The sequence below is a fragment of the Pangasianodon hypophthalmus genome, chromosome 24, assembly GCF_027358585.1.
Source record: "Pangasianodon hypophthalmus isolate fPanHyp1 chromosome 24, fPanHyp1.pri, whole genome shotgun sequence".
NCBI lineage: Eukaryota > Metazoa > Chordata > Actinopteri > Siluriformes > Pangasiidae > Pangasianodon > Pangasianodon hypophthalmus.
Genome location: NC_069733.1, coordinates 15,359,449 through 15,376,386, shown reverse-complemented (window position 1 = coordinate 15,376,386; position 16,938 = coordinate 15,359,449). Strand labels below are relative to the sequence as shown.

The 16,938-nt window shown below is 37.6% G+C and overlaps 1 protein-coding gene across 3 annotated transcripts in view; it reads right to left on the bottom strand.

Annotated features, from left to right (window-relative positions):
• LOC113536904 (apoptosis inducing factor mitochondria associated 3) overlaps nucleotides 1-16,938 on the bottom strand; it is a 35,227-nt gene that overhangs the window by 2,644 nt on the left and 15,645 nt on the right. Inside the window, exons 3-20 of one of the 3 annotated variants that reach the window (XM_034299404.2) lie at nucleotides 16,462-16,675; nucleotides 15,397-15,506; nucleotides 15,133-15,242; nucleotides 14,911-14,955; nucleotides 14,735-14,831; nucleotides 13,544-13,656; nucleotides 12,980-13,066; nucleotides 11,964-12,055; nucleotides 8,491-8,621; nucleotides 7,953-8,068; nucleotides 6,185-6,256; nucleotides 5,657-5,720; nucleotides 5,454-5,530; nucleotides 3,892-4,009; nucleotides 3,622-3,720; nucleotides 3,382-3,457; nucleotides 2,475-2,579; nucleotides 1,181-1,198 (exon numbers count right to left, since the gene is read on the bottom strand). In XM_034299404.2, coding sequence (XP_034155295.1) covers nucleotides 1,181-1,198; nucleotides 2,475-2,579; nucleotides 3,382-3,457; nucleotides 3,622-3,720; nucleotides 3,892-4,009; nucleotides 5,454-5,530; nucleotides 5,657-5,720; nucleotides 6,185-6,256; nucleotides 7,953-8,068; nucleotides 8,491-8,621; nucleotides 11,964-12,055; nucleotides 12,980-13,066; nucleotides 13,544-13,656; nucleotides 14,735-14,831; nucleotides 14,911-14,955; nucleotides 15,133-15,242; nucleotides 15,397-15,506; nucleotides 16,462-16,675 — 1,744 coding nt within the window. The remainder of the gene's footprint in view (nucleotides 1-1,180; nucleotides 1,199-2,474; nucleotides 2,580-3,381; nucleotides 3,458-3,621; nucleotides 3,721-3,891; nucleotides 4,010-5,453; nucleotides 5,531-5,656; nucleotides 5,721-6,184; nucleotides 6,257-7,952; nucleotides 8,069-8,490; nucleotides 8,622-11,963; nucleotides 12,056-12,979; nucleotides 13,067-13,543; nucleotides 13,657-14,734; nucleotides 14,832-14,910; nucleotides 14,956-15,132; nucleotides 15,243-15,396; nucleotides 15,507-16,461; nucleotides 16,676-16,938) is intronic. The other 2 variants (XM_034299405.2, XM_053229194.1) reach the window with 2 other exon arrangements.

Below are 16,938 nucleotides of genomic sequence, written 5' to 3'. Positions count from 1 at the left end.
TATTTAACAAGAATTGGACACCCTTTTTCACAGCGCCCTATGTTTTTTTTTATTGGTTTTAACTCATCGCTGTTCTCTTTATGCTAAGGCTGAACTGCCACCTCTGAACTTACGATGGCGCTTACACTGGTTCATTTATAAATCAATATGTGGCTTGTTACCTACTTATTTTCTCATCTATAATTTCTGTAAAAAACGAACATTACAATCTTCGCTCAAAGGACATTATTCAACTTGTTGTTCCCCGTGTTAGGTCTGAGCTGGGGAAAAAAGGTTTTAATTTTAATGCCTCAGCAATGTGGAACAGCTTACAGGAACACTTAAAACTTACTGTGCTCCCTTCATTGGTTGAATTTATGCCACTTGTAAATAACTTTGAGTATAGCCATATTGGAAGTTGTTTTTGCGATATTTTTTATTGTATATTATTATGTAATTTTCTATTTCTGTTCGATTTATTTATTTATTTTCACTAATTCTGGGTGGAGTTTTTCTTAATGTGTTAACTGTTGTGTCTTTAATTGTTGTTGTGTTTTTTGCTGCCCTCTTGCCCAGGTCACTCTTGTAAAAGAGATTTTATCTTAATGAGTTTTTTTATCCTGGTTAAATAAAGGTTATGTATATACATGCATACAAATTTGTTTTTGTTATCGCTTATGTTATAACAGCTATAAACAGTCATTCTGTCACTAACCCCTTTTATTTCCAAATCTTGAAGTTAATAAGACAAAAAAGCGCAGCTTGTCATGAGACACCAGAAAGTGCAAAGTCATCTGTCCTGAACATTTTCCTATCTTGCAAAATGTATTGACTGTTACAAATGTATTGACTGTTACCCTGGAGACTCCTTTCATAAGTGTTACATAAACATCACCTAATAGACAATGTCACCATATCAACAATTAAACGTTTTTTTCATTGTAAAAATAAAAACACAGTTTTAACCCATTTGTTTTTAGACTCAGATTATGCGGAACGTCCACCATACATGTCCCTGTGCATGAGCTGTTACTATAGAAACAACAGCGTATTAGAACGAGCGCATTAATATAAACCTGTGATGCTGTTAGTGAAAATGAATCAACAGATTAATTGACCAATCAGAATCGAGAAGTCAACAGTGCTGCGGTATAGAGTAAATGTATTATTATATAATTGACACAGATGTATGCATCCGTACTTGCCGTGGGTGAACATCCTTCATTTCATGAAAGCACAACAGAAAACAGGACATAACAAGACAAAAAACGTTGTTTGTTTGATTTTTACACTTGCAGTTTAGGTACAACAAAGGAAGCTTTTACTGCGTTATGCTAAGATTTTACTGCTTAGCAGTAAACATACACTACTTATTTTGAGTAGATTCCACTAGATTCCACTTCCACTGCACAGGATCTGGCTTGATCCTTTTCTGCCTGGTTTACTTTTTTCTAAATTAGCCCCGCCTCCAGCTGAAACACAACTGCCAAGTCCTGCCAATGTTCCTCAACCACTTAACCTCCCCACTTGTGATCTTTTAGTGGGACGAGACTTACATTCCTCACTTACTACTTAAAAAAATTCTGCAGATATTTAAGTACTGACATCAGCAGATCTGCCAACCTTTACACGTAACGTTGGAGTACGCCACTTAATACTCAAAAATATGCTTCTTTGTTTTCAATAAAAACAGCAGATGAACCAATGGACATATAAATCTGGAATGACTGACAGTTGCATAGGTGTTTTTGAATCCTCCATTGATAACTGACCACCCTGGAAGCCCCGCCCTCTTCTCCTATCTGGCAGTCTTTTGGCTGGTGCTTTCACCTCGACTTTCTGTCTTGAAGGACGCAGCACTGATTTCTTCGCAAACATTAGACAAGTATATAATGAATATGGGTTAACTATATTTTTTAAGAATGGCACCTAAGATTTTAGCACTTTTTCAGCCAAAAGAGAAAAATGCTGAAAGTCTTACAGAAAAAAAGATTGAATAGGCCTGTAATGATTGTCAAATCTAACACTTTACAAATACTTCTAATATACTGATAGTAGAAAGTAGATAGTAGGAACTGGAATGTGTGTATATACAAAGTTTTACAATAAGCACCAGGCACTTGGGGAGAAAAAGCTGCCACTCTTCTGTTTTAGTTACAATGTAGACACTAGGAGGAAATAAAGTGTCCCGGGGGGCTACACATTATTCCTCTTCGAGGCTGGCAGGTCTGCATTTGGTGTTTAAGGGAACAAAGGAGCCTGTATAAAGCAAGTGTACACATTTGACTGCCATGGTATTGTGTAAGTCATCGACTCTAAACTCTCAGCTAATTATTTGGATCTTAATACGTAACATCATAAAGGATAACATCTTACAATGCATGGATACAGTGATATTAATAGTAAATATGTGTAGTTATGAAAGTGAAGGAGCCAAATCTGGACCCATCAATGGCTCCTGGAGTTCCAGAGTTTAGATGGAAAAATGTACTCACTCCACATCACGCTTCTTAATCGTCTTTCCAGAACCGAAGACTTCCGCAACCCGGGACACAATGGGGTCATAGTTCATACTGGCCACGGCGATCACCTCCTCACTCCTACAGAGACAGTGGAGTCAAAGGAAGCACCGGAAACAGCACATGAGCTCCATTTAGGTATATACTCCATAGCAATGTTGTTTCTCTATTTGTATGCAGTCTACTGAATACAACACAAGCACTATACAACCAAATATTGTTCAGTCCTAAATTGTATTAATATCCCAAAGCACGACCTTGTGTAAAGATTAAATCATTTTGGGGGTGTGTTGTTATAGGAAATAATCAACGATCAACAGTTACTACCACAAAGTCTTATACTACAGCAGTGTTTATTTATTAAAGAAAGATGTGTTGTACTTTTTGTCCATTTATAGTTACACCTACTGTAGTGGAATGTCTGCAAAACAAGTTAGTTCTTGTTAGTATTATGTTAAAGCAGCTGCAAACAGTTTTCAGCCTGTGATTGCTGTGATGAGTTGCAGTTACAGAAAATTAATCATAATTTTCTGACCAATCAGATTCAAGAATTCAAGAGTGTTTGGTATAAGAGGTATATATGAAACCACACAAACAAAAAATAACCCAGTCACTCCAGTGTGATGATTGAGTGGACATTCTCTTTGCTAGAAAAATGTTTTTTTCTTTCTTTCTTTTGTGTATTCCGAAGAAATACATCAGGCCCTGTGAGCTGATATCCTAATGTTCTTTAATCAAATTACACCCTCTCCTCCTCCCTCTCTCTCTCTCTCTCTCTTCTCTCTCTCTCTTGTTGGTAGTCACTGTGCGATAGGGGAAAACTATCGAGAGGGTAGAACAGTGTACAGTGTAAAAAGATGCTACATTGTGGTTATTTACTTACTTTGTGTAAAATGCCACAAATTTCAGCTCGTCCAAGTCTCCCTGGATGATGACATCATCAAAACCATCCCCGTAACCTTTGTCAAGAAACAATTAAGAATGTGTAAGATTGTATAAAATGAGTGGCAATATGTTGGGAGTGAATGTAATTTAGTGGAAGCAGGGTAAAAATAAGAGAAAAGATGCTTAAAAAAGGCATTATGTCAATTTATGTGCACATTACACGTGGAATCTTCGTCACCTGCATAGCGTATGCTTTTTCCAAACATAGCAGTCCAGAAGTAAGGCACCGTTCGAATATCTGTGGCTTTTCCCATCATGCCCAGAGCAGCAACCCTCCCTGCGGTGGACACAGTGTTGCTTTTAGACTGAATTAATTATACACATAATTAAAAATATGCACTAAATCTGTCCACTGAAGATATTTAATGGAAAAATCAGTATGCTGTACTGTGCAACCATTGTATATACAGTATGGAGGAAGAGAGGCGGGTTTGTTCCTGGTGCTTACCGTGGACATGAGCCATCTGCCAGTGAGGGATGTTCACCTTCTTATTGCCACGGAGAGCCAGTGGGAAGGTCACTACATCTCCACCGGCAAACACTCCATCCACATTCGTCTGCATCATCTGAGAAAAATAGAGAGATGTTGAGATCAAGTTTACTGTGTAATCCAGAAGTGAAGGAACATTACAGTTGTAACACAACATACATACATACATACATACATACATACATACACTACTTTTCGAAAGTGTGGAATTCCAGGTCACATCTTATCCATCACTCTTTATTTTATTTACCATAGGGGTGTAATGCAGTGCCATTGTCTTTATTTTTATCTAAAATATTTACCTAAAATATTTATCTGTATCTCTGTTTGGAATTGAACTGGAAGTGGGAATGGTCTAGACCAGATTTTTTTTAAATAAAATTTTGGCCATTTTGTACAGAAATATGGTAGTAATATGGGTTTATTTTGGAATAACGCCCATATTTTGGTCTGAAGCAAACCACATAGACAAAAAAAGGAATTGTGTGCCCCTTATTTGTAAATGAATGCTGTTATTGTCCTGCAAGCTTCACAATCATGCCATTACTCATGCACTGATGGGCTTAGTCTCACGTGACTGTTCTTTTGGGTTAGATTCCAGTCCTGATGCACTGTGGACCTTTCTAAAATCAACAAAACCCAAATACTGCATCTACTATTCGTATCTGTGTTTGTATGTGTTTAGAATGAATTATCCATTCAGTCCGAATAATGTGTTCATATTCAGTTACATCCCTAATTTACTAAAAATCTAGATGATTTAATAATATAAACCTGGCAGCAAAAGTAATGTTTAGACGTTTCGTCTAGAATCCAAGTATTTAAAAAAAAATAAATAACAGCAATAAATTATTAAGTAAAAACAGCATTAAATTATAACTTACAACCATAATTAACCATATATAGTCATCACTTACATTAGGGCAACTGTCTCTTGAGGTTAATAAAAACTTGCAGCTTGTTTCTAAGAAACTGCAAACCAACGCTGCAGGTTTACCTCTGACTGCTACACAGTGCTGACACTGGAGACTCCTTCCAAAAATTCTCCTAAATACTGTTCTCCTTGCAAAAAACTTCACTTTATGAATGATTATGTTTTTCTTTGTTAAATAACAGATTTTTAAAATTTGTTTGTTATTATATGTTGTGAATTAACCATTACTATAGAAACAATAATGTATTACAAGCGCATTAATATAAACCTGTGAATTGGCTTGGAGCTAGAATTACTGCCAGAGCTGCTGTTATAGAAAATAAATCAACACCTTCTGACTCAACAGAATTGAGAATTCAAGAGCAATTTAATGTGAAATGATAAATAATGCATTGAACTTGTGTATTTCAGTGTATTATTTATCATTATTACATAAGCTACTGTGTAGTTAAATAGCAATATACTAAGTATGTTACAGATTCACTTCTACCTATGATATACCTAGGGTTATTAAATAACATTTTCCATACAGTAGTCTAAAATAAAGTGCTACTACCAATATAAGACATATAAATGATATTTGTACCTTGTTCACAGTTATGAATCCCTTGGAGTCCATGTGCAAGCCACTTTGTTTGAGAAATGCAGTAGCAGGAGTTGCACCTGAGGATTCACATCAAGGCGATTCTTACTTTTTATTGACTTAAAGCAGATTTAACATAAAAAACAAAGGAAACTCCAGGAGACTGGCAGCGCAGTAATGTGTATGCGTGTTAGAGTGAGACTCACCTGTGCCAATAACACACACGTCTGCTCTTAAGACCTTGCCGCTTTTCAGCACTACTTCTTTTAACTGATGAAAAACAAGAGAGAGAAGAGAGAGAGAAGAGAGCGAGGTCTTTGATAGCTATCATTTAATCATTGCGCAAAATTATATATCAGTACTATATAAGGTCAGATAAATCCATCCAATATTTAAAAAGAAAATAATACATTAACACATTACTTACAGTGATTTTCTCTTATTCCTAAAATACCTACATTTACCCACAAGAGGCTTTAAATATTATTCTGTTTATGCTGGGTTTTTGCTTCAGGGCTATCAGTTGCACTCTCCATCTGAGACAAGCGTTAGACATTATTTACACAACTCCAGGCTAAAAGACAGACACACAGGCAGAAAGAATGAAGGAATAAAAGCTGAAGAGACAAACAGTAAGGTAGAAAATGAGGAAGGTGTGGAAACAGAGAGAGGTGAAGAAAGAGTCCATCCATCAGAGCCCTTCTCCAGCAGAGTTTCTCTCACTTTCTGGATACCTGTCCATGATGGCCTCTCATCTCAGACACCTCGTTCAGCATGTAGAACTTCACCCTGTTCATCTCGAACAGCTACAAGAAGACAGCGCATACAGGATAGATTAACCAAGAGAAAAACCCAAATAATAAATCGCTAAACCTTTAGGGCCCATATGATCACCTTCAGATGTTTTGTGTCCAAAGTTTCCAGCCATTAAAGAAATAGCTAACGAGTAATAAAAGCTCTTATACCACAGCGCTGTTGAATTCTCAAATCTGATTGGTCTCAAGGTGTTTATTTCATTGTCTATGAGAACATTGCAGGCTGGAAGGCAAATCACAGCTTCATATTAACGCGCTCGTTCTAACACATTATTGTTTCTATGGCAACAGCGAATTCTTGTACGACAGATGCTCTACATAAATGAAATTGTTGATATGATGAAGTTTTCTGTAAGGAGACGTTTATTTAACATTTACGGAAGGAGTCTTGTGAAGGAACAGTTGTTTATAGAAGCTATAACTTAAATGAGAACAAGAAGTAACATGTTTCATGGACTTTCCACAACATTAAATTGATCAATTTGTCATTGTTCTTTCATTAATAACATAATGTAATTGTTTAGCAAATTGTTGTGGTATAAGAGGAATAAAAGACTTCTGGAAGTGATGTTGTTAGGAAATAATCAACTTCAGGATTCTAAAAGTAACTAGATGCTTCACGTCTAGTCGCATCACACCACCCTACCTTACATAGCTACAAGTTTAGCATTGTACAAACTGCATGTCTAAATCTGTTGATGTTAACATGATTAAATACACAAACTCCGCTGTCCTGAAGACTTTCTTGGTTTGGAAAACCTAAAATTAGAGCTTTACCTCTGACCGACTGTTACAAAGCGCTAATACTGGAGACTCCTTCCTAGAAATAAACGTCTCCTTACAGAAAAAACTTCATATCAACAATTACACATGATTTTAATCTGTTTATGTGCCGTACAAGTCTCTCTAAATAAGATGTTATAATAGAACCGATAACATATTAGAACGAGCTCATTAATATAAACGCCTTCTGACCAATCAGATTAAAGAACACAACAAGACTGTGGTATAATGCGCCGTATAGATCAGTCTACATTGTGAACATAGTCATCTTAGGCGGTGATTACAGAGACAGAGCTAATTTCCTCTTTTTCGTTCTATCCTGTCTTTGTTTTGTGCTGTTTTTACAAATTTCACTCTGTTAACTCTCTCTGCCCATATTCTCCAGTGATTGACTGTTTTACGAGTCTTGGAAAAGCCCTGATAAACCCCCTCTGCATTTATGTCCTGCATTATGTTACACTTGCAGGCAATTCTGAAATGCTGACACAGACACTTTCAGGCTTCTGCTGCAGGCGAACGATTGGTTTTGTGAAATTACATCCAGTCTAACAATGTGGGTTAGATCTCAGGAACTGGGTCCTGATATGGCATAATATATCATCTTGTCCTTGTTCTGCTTGTTGTTCTATTGAGAATGTTTAATATCACAGAATGTATCTTCTGTATGTGTGCCTTTAAATGGTAGTGAGAAAACTATGTTTTTGTAACCCTCAAAACATTCCATCTGGGTTATTAAAACAGATCTTATCGCTCGTGTTTTCTGTATCTGTCCAGCATATGGTATGACTGCTGTTTGCTTTAGCTCTTTACTTATGCACTGGAGCAACGAGGCTAATGTAGCTAACAAGTAATGGAAGCACTGTTTCTGGAAATTAGTAAATAAAGGTAGTGATGGTGTTCTCACCTTCATCAGTGCTTTCCCTACTTTCTCCCCCAGAGCTTTACGGAAAGGCACCGCATCGATGCCGATCACAGAGACCGAGTGAGCTTTATCTGTAAGAGCAGCTGCGACCTCCATACCTGAACACAGGTAAGCATTAATTAGAGCAACAAAATCTGGCCAAAATATAAAATTTTCCCATATTGTAGCCAATAAGCCAAGATATGTTTGGTATCTGAAGTTAGCTTCTTTAGTTTTGTACTGGAGCTGTGATGCCAATAATTGTGGCCAATAATGAAAGCTTGATAACCAAACCACCAAACGTGACTTGGGTGGACAAAAATATATTTATTTACACCTTAAATACACCTTGGTACCGGTGAGAATATTCCACACATCTGTAGCTAGATTACTTTTACACACATGTAGCTGAGCCATAAATAATATTGCATACGTCAGCACTTCTGAGAATGTTACTTAATGAATGAAACACTAAGCTCCAGCATGAACCATATGAGATCATGTTAATGGATATACTGCAACATTTGTCGTGATATCTCACCAATAAATGAGGTCCCCACGATGACGGCGTTCTTGCTGCTGGCCAGCCTGGCTATGCTGTTCGCATCCTCAGGAGTTCTCAGATGAAACACGTTGCTTACGTCTTTACCTTTGTAGTTTATGGACTTGGGTCTTTGAGTAAGAGAGAGAGAATGAGAGACAGAGAAATGAGTTTATCAGTTACCATCACGTCACGTTTTGGCTTACTGACATGATACACAAAATGCTATCTGATATATAGAACAATATTTATGGAATTTTTTTCAATTTTGTGGTACCATCTGATAGTTTGTGGTTGTGCTGGATATGTATTTATGTTCAAATTCAAATAATGTATAGTATGTTAAGTAAAGAATGAAAAACTAAGGGGTGTGGCATTACAGAAAAATAATCAGTGACAAGGTGGTGTGTTGTAGACAGACAATATTAGACATATTAAAATACATATTAGATATTAGGTATATTGCATAAGTATCACTGTTGTAGCAAAGACAAGTTACAGATGATTTCAACCTGATTATGTAAACAGTTCAATAATGTTTTTGCTTTGGGTGAAAAAAATTTTATGGGTTTTCTACATTGTTTTTCTGGTGTACTGTCTGTTCTTTAATTCCAGATAAATTGTCTGTCTCATCCAGACTGGAGATATTTGTTTACAGAGAAGACAGAGGCCATTGAGTAAAATAAATGAATATTGCTCTCCATTTGTTTTTATTGCCAATTTATTAAAGAGCCTTAGTCACAGCTAGGAAATAAAGAATGGTCCAGTGCTGGCATGCATATTGACATATAATGAATAGCAATATTCAAACTCAGCTCAAACTCAGCTTACAGTTGGGTCAGTTTGATTCAGCTACGATTGGGACAATTTTGGCCCAGAGTCTAGATGCAGCTTAAAGGTGCAGTTAGAAATGTGGTGAAGTGTCTCTAAATCTATTATAATCATACAATTTGAAGGATACACTCTCAGAAAAGGGGCTTATCGGATAGTTAAGGATACTTCGGCTTCTAAAATCCTTTCTGATAGGGAAGCACTGTCACGTACCAACACGAACATCCGTGTCCCAGAATCCTTCAGCCAAATATCACACTACAAACTCAGTCACAAGATCCGCTATGTTGTTCTAGCTTCTCAGACTTGTAACCACCACGACACATTTCCAATTAGCCCACTCTGTAATAGCTAGGGAAAGCGCTGATGAAGGTGATAATCATTCATTATAATGAATCATTATTTAATCAATATTTACTAATATTCAGAGATGGTACTCTATCAATAATAACTAAGGATGACATGTCTGAATAGTGAAATATCCTCATAACATAATATCCTCTCTGCCATTTAAACACAAGTGATTTCCTTCTCAGACATTTTATTTTTTTTTAGTGAAAATACATTTGATTAGTGGTTAAAATTGGCCTGAAAAAATGAGGTGGTTTTGCATGCATTCTGTATGTCTTTCAAAAGGCTATATCACATGTAACCATGGCAACTGGCAGTAACTCCTTGCATTCAATCCCTGTTTGTATTCTGTTGTCGAGTTCTGCATAGAACCTTCACGGTTTCCCCCCAGAAGATCAACCTAAGAACCCTGACATGTTCTTTCATTTTTTGAGAATGGTGAGTTAGAATATTGTCTTTCAATGGATCTGGCTAGTGTTTCTGTTTTAGGCTATTGTTTACATTTTTCTGGCCCGGAAATAAACTCCGCCTCCAGATACAACAGACTTGCTCAGCCCTGTAGCTCAAGGTATACACCGGATGGGGGGAAAGAGGAAGGACTTACAGTGTTTTCATTGTAAATGCAATTCACTTTGCTGGCAGGTCTAAAAATTACAAACTGCCCCTTTAAATGTAGCTGCTTGCCTTTCGTTGACCACCTTTTTCCCCACAGTACATTTGCGATCCCAGAATGATCTGTTTTTCTAATATTTTTGATAGTGTTGGTTGTACATAAATAATTATTCACATTTCAGCTTGTATTCAAATAATACCAGAATGAGATAATGATCATATTCTCAAGATGCAGCAATTAAAATGCTGACATAAGCAGAATATTTCCTCATCCATGGGAATTGTGTAATAGGACACTGTTGCTAGTTGTTTTTAGGTATTTTCCTATATGTATGAGTAACCTAATAGATCCAGTAAAGAAGGGAATAATGCAGCAAACCCTGCACAACCTTCACAGCCTGTTCAGCAGGGGAGAATGAGAGCTGACTAAGCAATGACTTCCTCATGAATCAGAGAATTTTCTGTTCATGTCAACACTTCAGAATGCCAAGATTCCCCTCTATAATTTCAGATCTTTCATTTATTCAGGATTCGGCTGAGCTCTGACTAGGACAGAATGATTAATGGCGTCCCTGCGCTAGTTATGAATCATGAGTGAAGAAACTGTAATAAATGAATGGCACATTTTCCAACATTTTACCAAAAACATGCTGTTTTTATATTTTCGCTTTTTAGATATTTTTATGTAATGTTAATGCTTGTTATATTTCTTATTATATTCATCCTTATTTTTCCTTAATCACATATATTATGGGCCACTAACATGGACGATATTCATCTTTTAGTTGTTTATTCATCTTTATATCACAGCACTGTTGAATTCTTGATACCGATTAATCAGAAGTTGTTGATTAAGTGTCTATAACAGCAGCTCTGAATCAAACCACAGGTTTATATTAATACGCTTGTTTTAATATGTTGCCAAAACGTTATAAAAAATTGTGTCATTGTTGATATGGTGACATTTTCTGTGAGTTCATTTAACAATTTTTGGAAGGAGTCTCCAGTGTCAGTGCTTTGTAACAGTCAGAAGTAATATTGTAACTTTTTTGTGGTTTCTTTGTAGCATGATGTGCTTCAGGAGAGAGAAAAAAGGAGAGGCTGGTGAGGGAATGATGGTTCACAGATGCTATAACAGAAGTGGTAACAGAAAATAACTACAACATTAAATAAAATTTGAATAAAATATATGTGACATTCTTTTTAATTAATAACTTGGCAAGTGGGAACACATCATAATTATTTTCTATTATTATTCCTAACTTAATACTATGGGTTATTTAACTGTCTCATACTTTTACATTAACCCTCTAGAAGATGCTTTAACCCCATAAACTTCCAACAGACATTTTACATTTATCACATTCGTAACACACCTTCCCTATTACTTTCACTGTAGTTACTGAATAATAGGCTGACTTGAACTGACTTGAACAATAAGATGATAAATTAAGGGGTTAATGTTCATCTTTCACAGAAGATTACTTTTAGTGATGCCTGTGTATATAGTGACATTTCACTGAGACCACAATGCCTTTATTTATCCATTGTATGCCTTTATTTATTTATTTTTATTTAGTCCACATACATCCTAATAAGATGCTTTAATACAGACACAGGCCTGCAAATGCACTACGTCAGGTCTTGTCTACTGCATTATGAAGAGAAATTGTTCTTACCTGCTTCCTGTTGCAATGAAGAGCTTCTTATACTCCATCTTATAGCCATCCTGAAACATTACGGTTTTTGTTTTTACATCGACTGACACAACCTGAGGAGGTAAAATCATGGATAGTTAAGATCAGCAACAGGGAAAATAAAAATAGAACTGCTAGAAATTGCTAGAAATTGTGAGGTCACTTTTCAGTTTTTAAATCAAACATTTTTTTCATTTTCATAACTTGTTTTAAAAAGCTTGTACTCCAGTTTTTTTTTTTTAATAAAGCATATATATGATAAGGTATGATAAAGTTTTACCTTATCTTTATTTTTTTAGTGGTCCAACTGGCTGGGTGGGTGTAATATAGTATATTTTTTATTTTTATTAACTGCAGAATGGTAACAGTAACTCTGCTTTGCATCAATCCGCTTCACACCACGGCCTCATTGATTATTTTCCTATAACAGCATGCACCCAAGTGTTTATTCCTTTATTATACAACAGTTAGTTCCGGTCCACTAATTTGATTGAACAAGCAGTGTTCCAAGAGTGCTGATATTTCCTTTAACCACACTGGGACATTTCACTGTGTGTATCTCTCCACTCATCTGTGCTTGCTACATAAAACTCCACTTTCCAGTTCGAAACGGTTACTGCAGTAGTGCTAGCGACATAATCAATGGACATGGCAAACGATAATTTTCAGAAATATACCTTTTGACATAAAACATGAAAACTTGTCAGACGAAGATGAAAAGAAAGATGGGACACCAATTTTGCTGGAAGCACCTTTAAAGGGAATGTGCAAATCAATGTGAGCTAGCTAGCCGGCTAGCCACTGTGCTGTAAAATGAGTGTAGCTTCTTTGGGATCTTTTTCCACTAGCGGAGCAAAAATAAACAGAACTTTTGGCCATATTGTGTCCGAAATGTCACTTACTCGATATTAATTTCTTTTAAAAAGTGATATTGCTTAATTATTGAGTATTATACGTGCAGTATTTGAAGTTTAGAAGCAATGATTGATAAACTGCACCTCTTTCTCCAGTAGCAGTTCGATGTCGTGGCTCTGGAAGAACTCGGTCGAGCGCAGTTGTAGCTGCTCAGCTGTGCTTTCTAATGACTATAAAGACAAAGAAGCACAATCACACTGTGATTAACTAAGCAAATATTTGCTTACTGTATGAAGCCAAATTATTTTTTTCAACATATATTTCAACTAGGCTGAAGAAAACTTAATATGGAATGAAATTAAACATATTAACTCTGCATGCAGCCCATGACATATTTGCTATCTGACATGGATATCACTAGGGAACCAAAACCCAAACTTTGCCCACCAAACATGTCTTGTCTGATCAACTACAAATTTGGAAAAAAGAGGAAAATGGTGCAAATTAAATCCAAGACCACACAAGAAACTACTTTAGCTGGGAACTGTATTGTAGAGAAAACATTCAGGTCTAAAAGCAAGTTATAGAGTAAAGTCTTGGAGTAAGAAGATTTGAAACACACGTTTGGGTTTATCAGGTTAATCAGGCCCGGAGGGGAACGCCACTCTCCTCCACTGCACTGTGTGTTGCAGTGACTCTGTACAAACCTTACTCAGTTTAGGCCTGTCATACGGAGGGTGTTTGTCCATGCTGCACATCACAATGCGGTCAGTGAAGCCTTCCTGTCTCAGCGTCTCTGCACACACCAACGCAGCGGGACCTGAGAGAGAAAGTTCAATATCAGTGAGTGTGAGAAACGTGAGATAGTGAGTGTCACTCTCATCCAGACAAGAACTAATACTAGCCAAGTGAGAATTCTAAAAGAAAAAATCGTGTTTTTTGGACTCTCACACGTGAAATTGTCTGCTGATGTTGGACAGAAGCCTCCTGCTGGGCAAATCATTTAACTGGACAGAAGCCTCCTCCTCGGCAAAGCTCCATGCTGGACCTAAATTTCCTGCTGGGCAAAGCCCTATTTTTGGCAGAAGCCTCCTGTTGGGCAATGCCCCCTGTCAATCAGAATCTCTTGGCTGGGCAGAAGCCCTCTGCTGGCAAATCAATTAATCTGCCAAAAGCCACTTTTTGGGCAAAGCCCCATTTTGGGCAGAAGTCCCTGGTTGGGCAGAGGTCTCCTGCTGGACCCCATGGTGGGGAGAAGCCTGCTGCTTCTCTTGAGCAGAAGCCCCTGGTTGGGCAGACACCTCCTGCTGATCAGGGCTTCTTGTTGGGCAGAAGCCCCTATTTGGGTAGAAGCCAAATAGTGAGCAGAAGCTCCTGGTTGGGCAGAAGCCCCTGGTCAGGTGGAAATATCCAGTGGAGTAAAGCCTCATGTTGGGCAGAGGCCCCTGACTGGATGAAGGCCCCTGGTTGGGCAGAAGCCTCCTGCTGGTCAAAGCCCCATGTAGGGCAGAGGCCTTCTAATGGTCAAAGCCCCTGATGGAGCAAATGCTTTCAGGAGGCAAGGCCCCAGTGTTGTGCAGAAGCCCCTGGTTGGGCAGAAGTCGCCTCCGGGCTGATGTCCCATATCAGACAGAAGCCAATAATTGGGCAAAGCCTATGCTGGACAGACATCTATGATGAGCAAAGACATGTTTTTCTTGTCTTTTAAGGTAGAAAAGGAGTTCTTTCATCACATTAAGACAAAAATCACTGATGTCTACTTGATCCATTTGATACATTTTGACACATTTTTCATACACATACATTATGTAGTCCAAAACAGTTTGATACATTGACTTGTCACAGCTAAGGTATTGTTTTTTTTCTAAGCAAAAACAATTTATGTGTAGGGTTCTAACCTGATCCGATGATGAGAACGTGGCTAAAGCTTGTACTGGAGTTGATGACGGCTGAGCACTTGGCCATGGCCTTCGTTCTCCTCTGCGTCTGTAGAGCCTATAACAATAACTGATGCTTGTTACACCTCTTCTACACACACTTACACCTCACTCATCAGACTAAAAGAGTGTTTTACCTGTTTGTTTGCCCGTATGATCACCTTCTCCTTTTCAACTCTGACCTGTAGCAAAAAGAGGTTAAACGTCAGTGGCCTGTCAGTGTGTTACATTTCTCTTTTCTTTCTCATTAAATGTGTGGCCTCAGTTCTTTTAAGTATTCATTCAAGTGGAAATCAATATTGCATAAGAATGGTATATGAGCAGCAGCCTGGGACTAACAGATAAACTTGAAGTATCACCTGAAAAGTGGGAAGGCTGTCCAGACCTGGGAAGTCCTCGATGTCTCCGGTTGCAATGTTGAAACAGGCTCCGTGCCACGGACACCGAACATGTCCTTTAGATAAAACTCCTGCCACAGGGTACAGTAAACGTTCAGCTCTATTAAACACTGTTACTACAATGATTTACAACCCAATTCATAAATACTCTCTGTATATTCAAGTTCCTGTTCAGAGCTCTTTCTGCACCATTGCTAAGCAAAAACTATGGAAGACCTTCCTCACCCTTAACCAGTGGTGCCCCGTAGTGTGGGCATTTGTGCCCCATGGCAGAGAATTCCCCATGTTCCTTAATGAGCAGAGCTCTGCCCGGCCCCAGGTCCACCTCACGCATCCTGCAAGATCCATCACACATACCATTAAAGATATCCTCCAGTGCTTTCAACCTAGTCTCTATCCATTACACCTGTGTGATTACCGTGGACAAACAATTTCGACACATTTCCTTGTACTGCAGTGCCTTGCATAAATATTCACCCCCTTGAACTTTTCTGTATTTCACCCTCCTTTCCCAGTCACTGACTTCTTGGTGACTTTTTTAGGAAGCGTCATGGCATGTTTTTTATAAAAGATGAGATTTTTTTTTATATAACCAAACCCTGATTGATGCTTTTTCCAGAACTTTGCCTTGTACGAATGGTTTTTACTCCATTCAACTAATTATATGACTTCTGATGGCAACTGTTCGCACCAGTTCACAGCAATAGGGGTGAATGAGTATGAAATCAATACTTTTATATTTTTTGAATTTGTAAGTAATTTTGAAACTATATTGTTTTTTCTTGTCATTTCATTATTATGAGCTATTTTGTATAGATTCATGAAATTAAGTCTTAATTAAGTCCATCTCTTGTAACACTACAAATGTGGAAAAGTTCAAGGGGGGTTAAAACTTATGTAAGAAAAAAAAATGTTTCTTCAAAAAGTCTAAGGAAACTTACATTTTGTTTAAAACTATCTAGCATTTAAAATATGCAACTATAAAATCTAAATGAAAAAGTACTATAAGTGTAATGTTATAACGATAAAACCAAACTGGTAAAATCACCTACACTACAGACTCAGATTTGATTGAAAATCCCAGGCCCATTCCTTTAACATGCTAATTTCCCACAGGAAACAGAGCACCATAAATCATTTTCTTACACTGATACACTCTGATGTTTATGTCAAGCACATATTTCGTCACACTCCACGCACGTACCCTCATACACCCGTATTGTGCACAGAACATAAAATTTTCACACAACACTGGAAGCGCACAGGGTGTAAATAATATGTGTGTCTTACTGTCCGTTCTCCAGGTCTTTGACGTGGCACACTGTGGCCTCGATGTAGTCTCGGTGTTTGTGTGAGGGACGCAGAACGGACGAGTCCTCATCCGAGCAGTGACCCAGAGAACCATTTGGACGACACTCTGAGAACGGACTAGCCTTACCATTTGGAGACATCAGGTCCGCTTCCTTCTCCTTCTCCAGGAGAGTGAGCTCAACTTTGACCTCTACTGCCAAGGCATCACAAATACAAAAGCATATCAGAGTTATGAAATATTGAACATAATCTGATTCCATTTAAAATATACTATACGTGACAATGTATAGAAACTGCAGCACAGATAGATTTTTTTTTCTTAAAGAAATATAGTAAAAACTTAGATAGGGAATTGTATGGTGGACATTCCGACAATTCCGTCGCTATTAACGACGTAAGTGATAACTTGTTTCGCAGATATTAAACATACTCATGAAACTGATCAAAAGTAGGCCG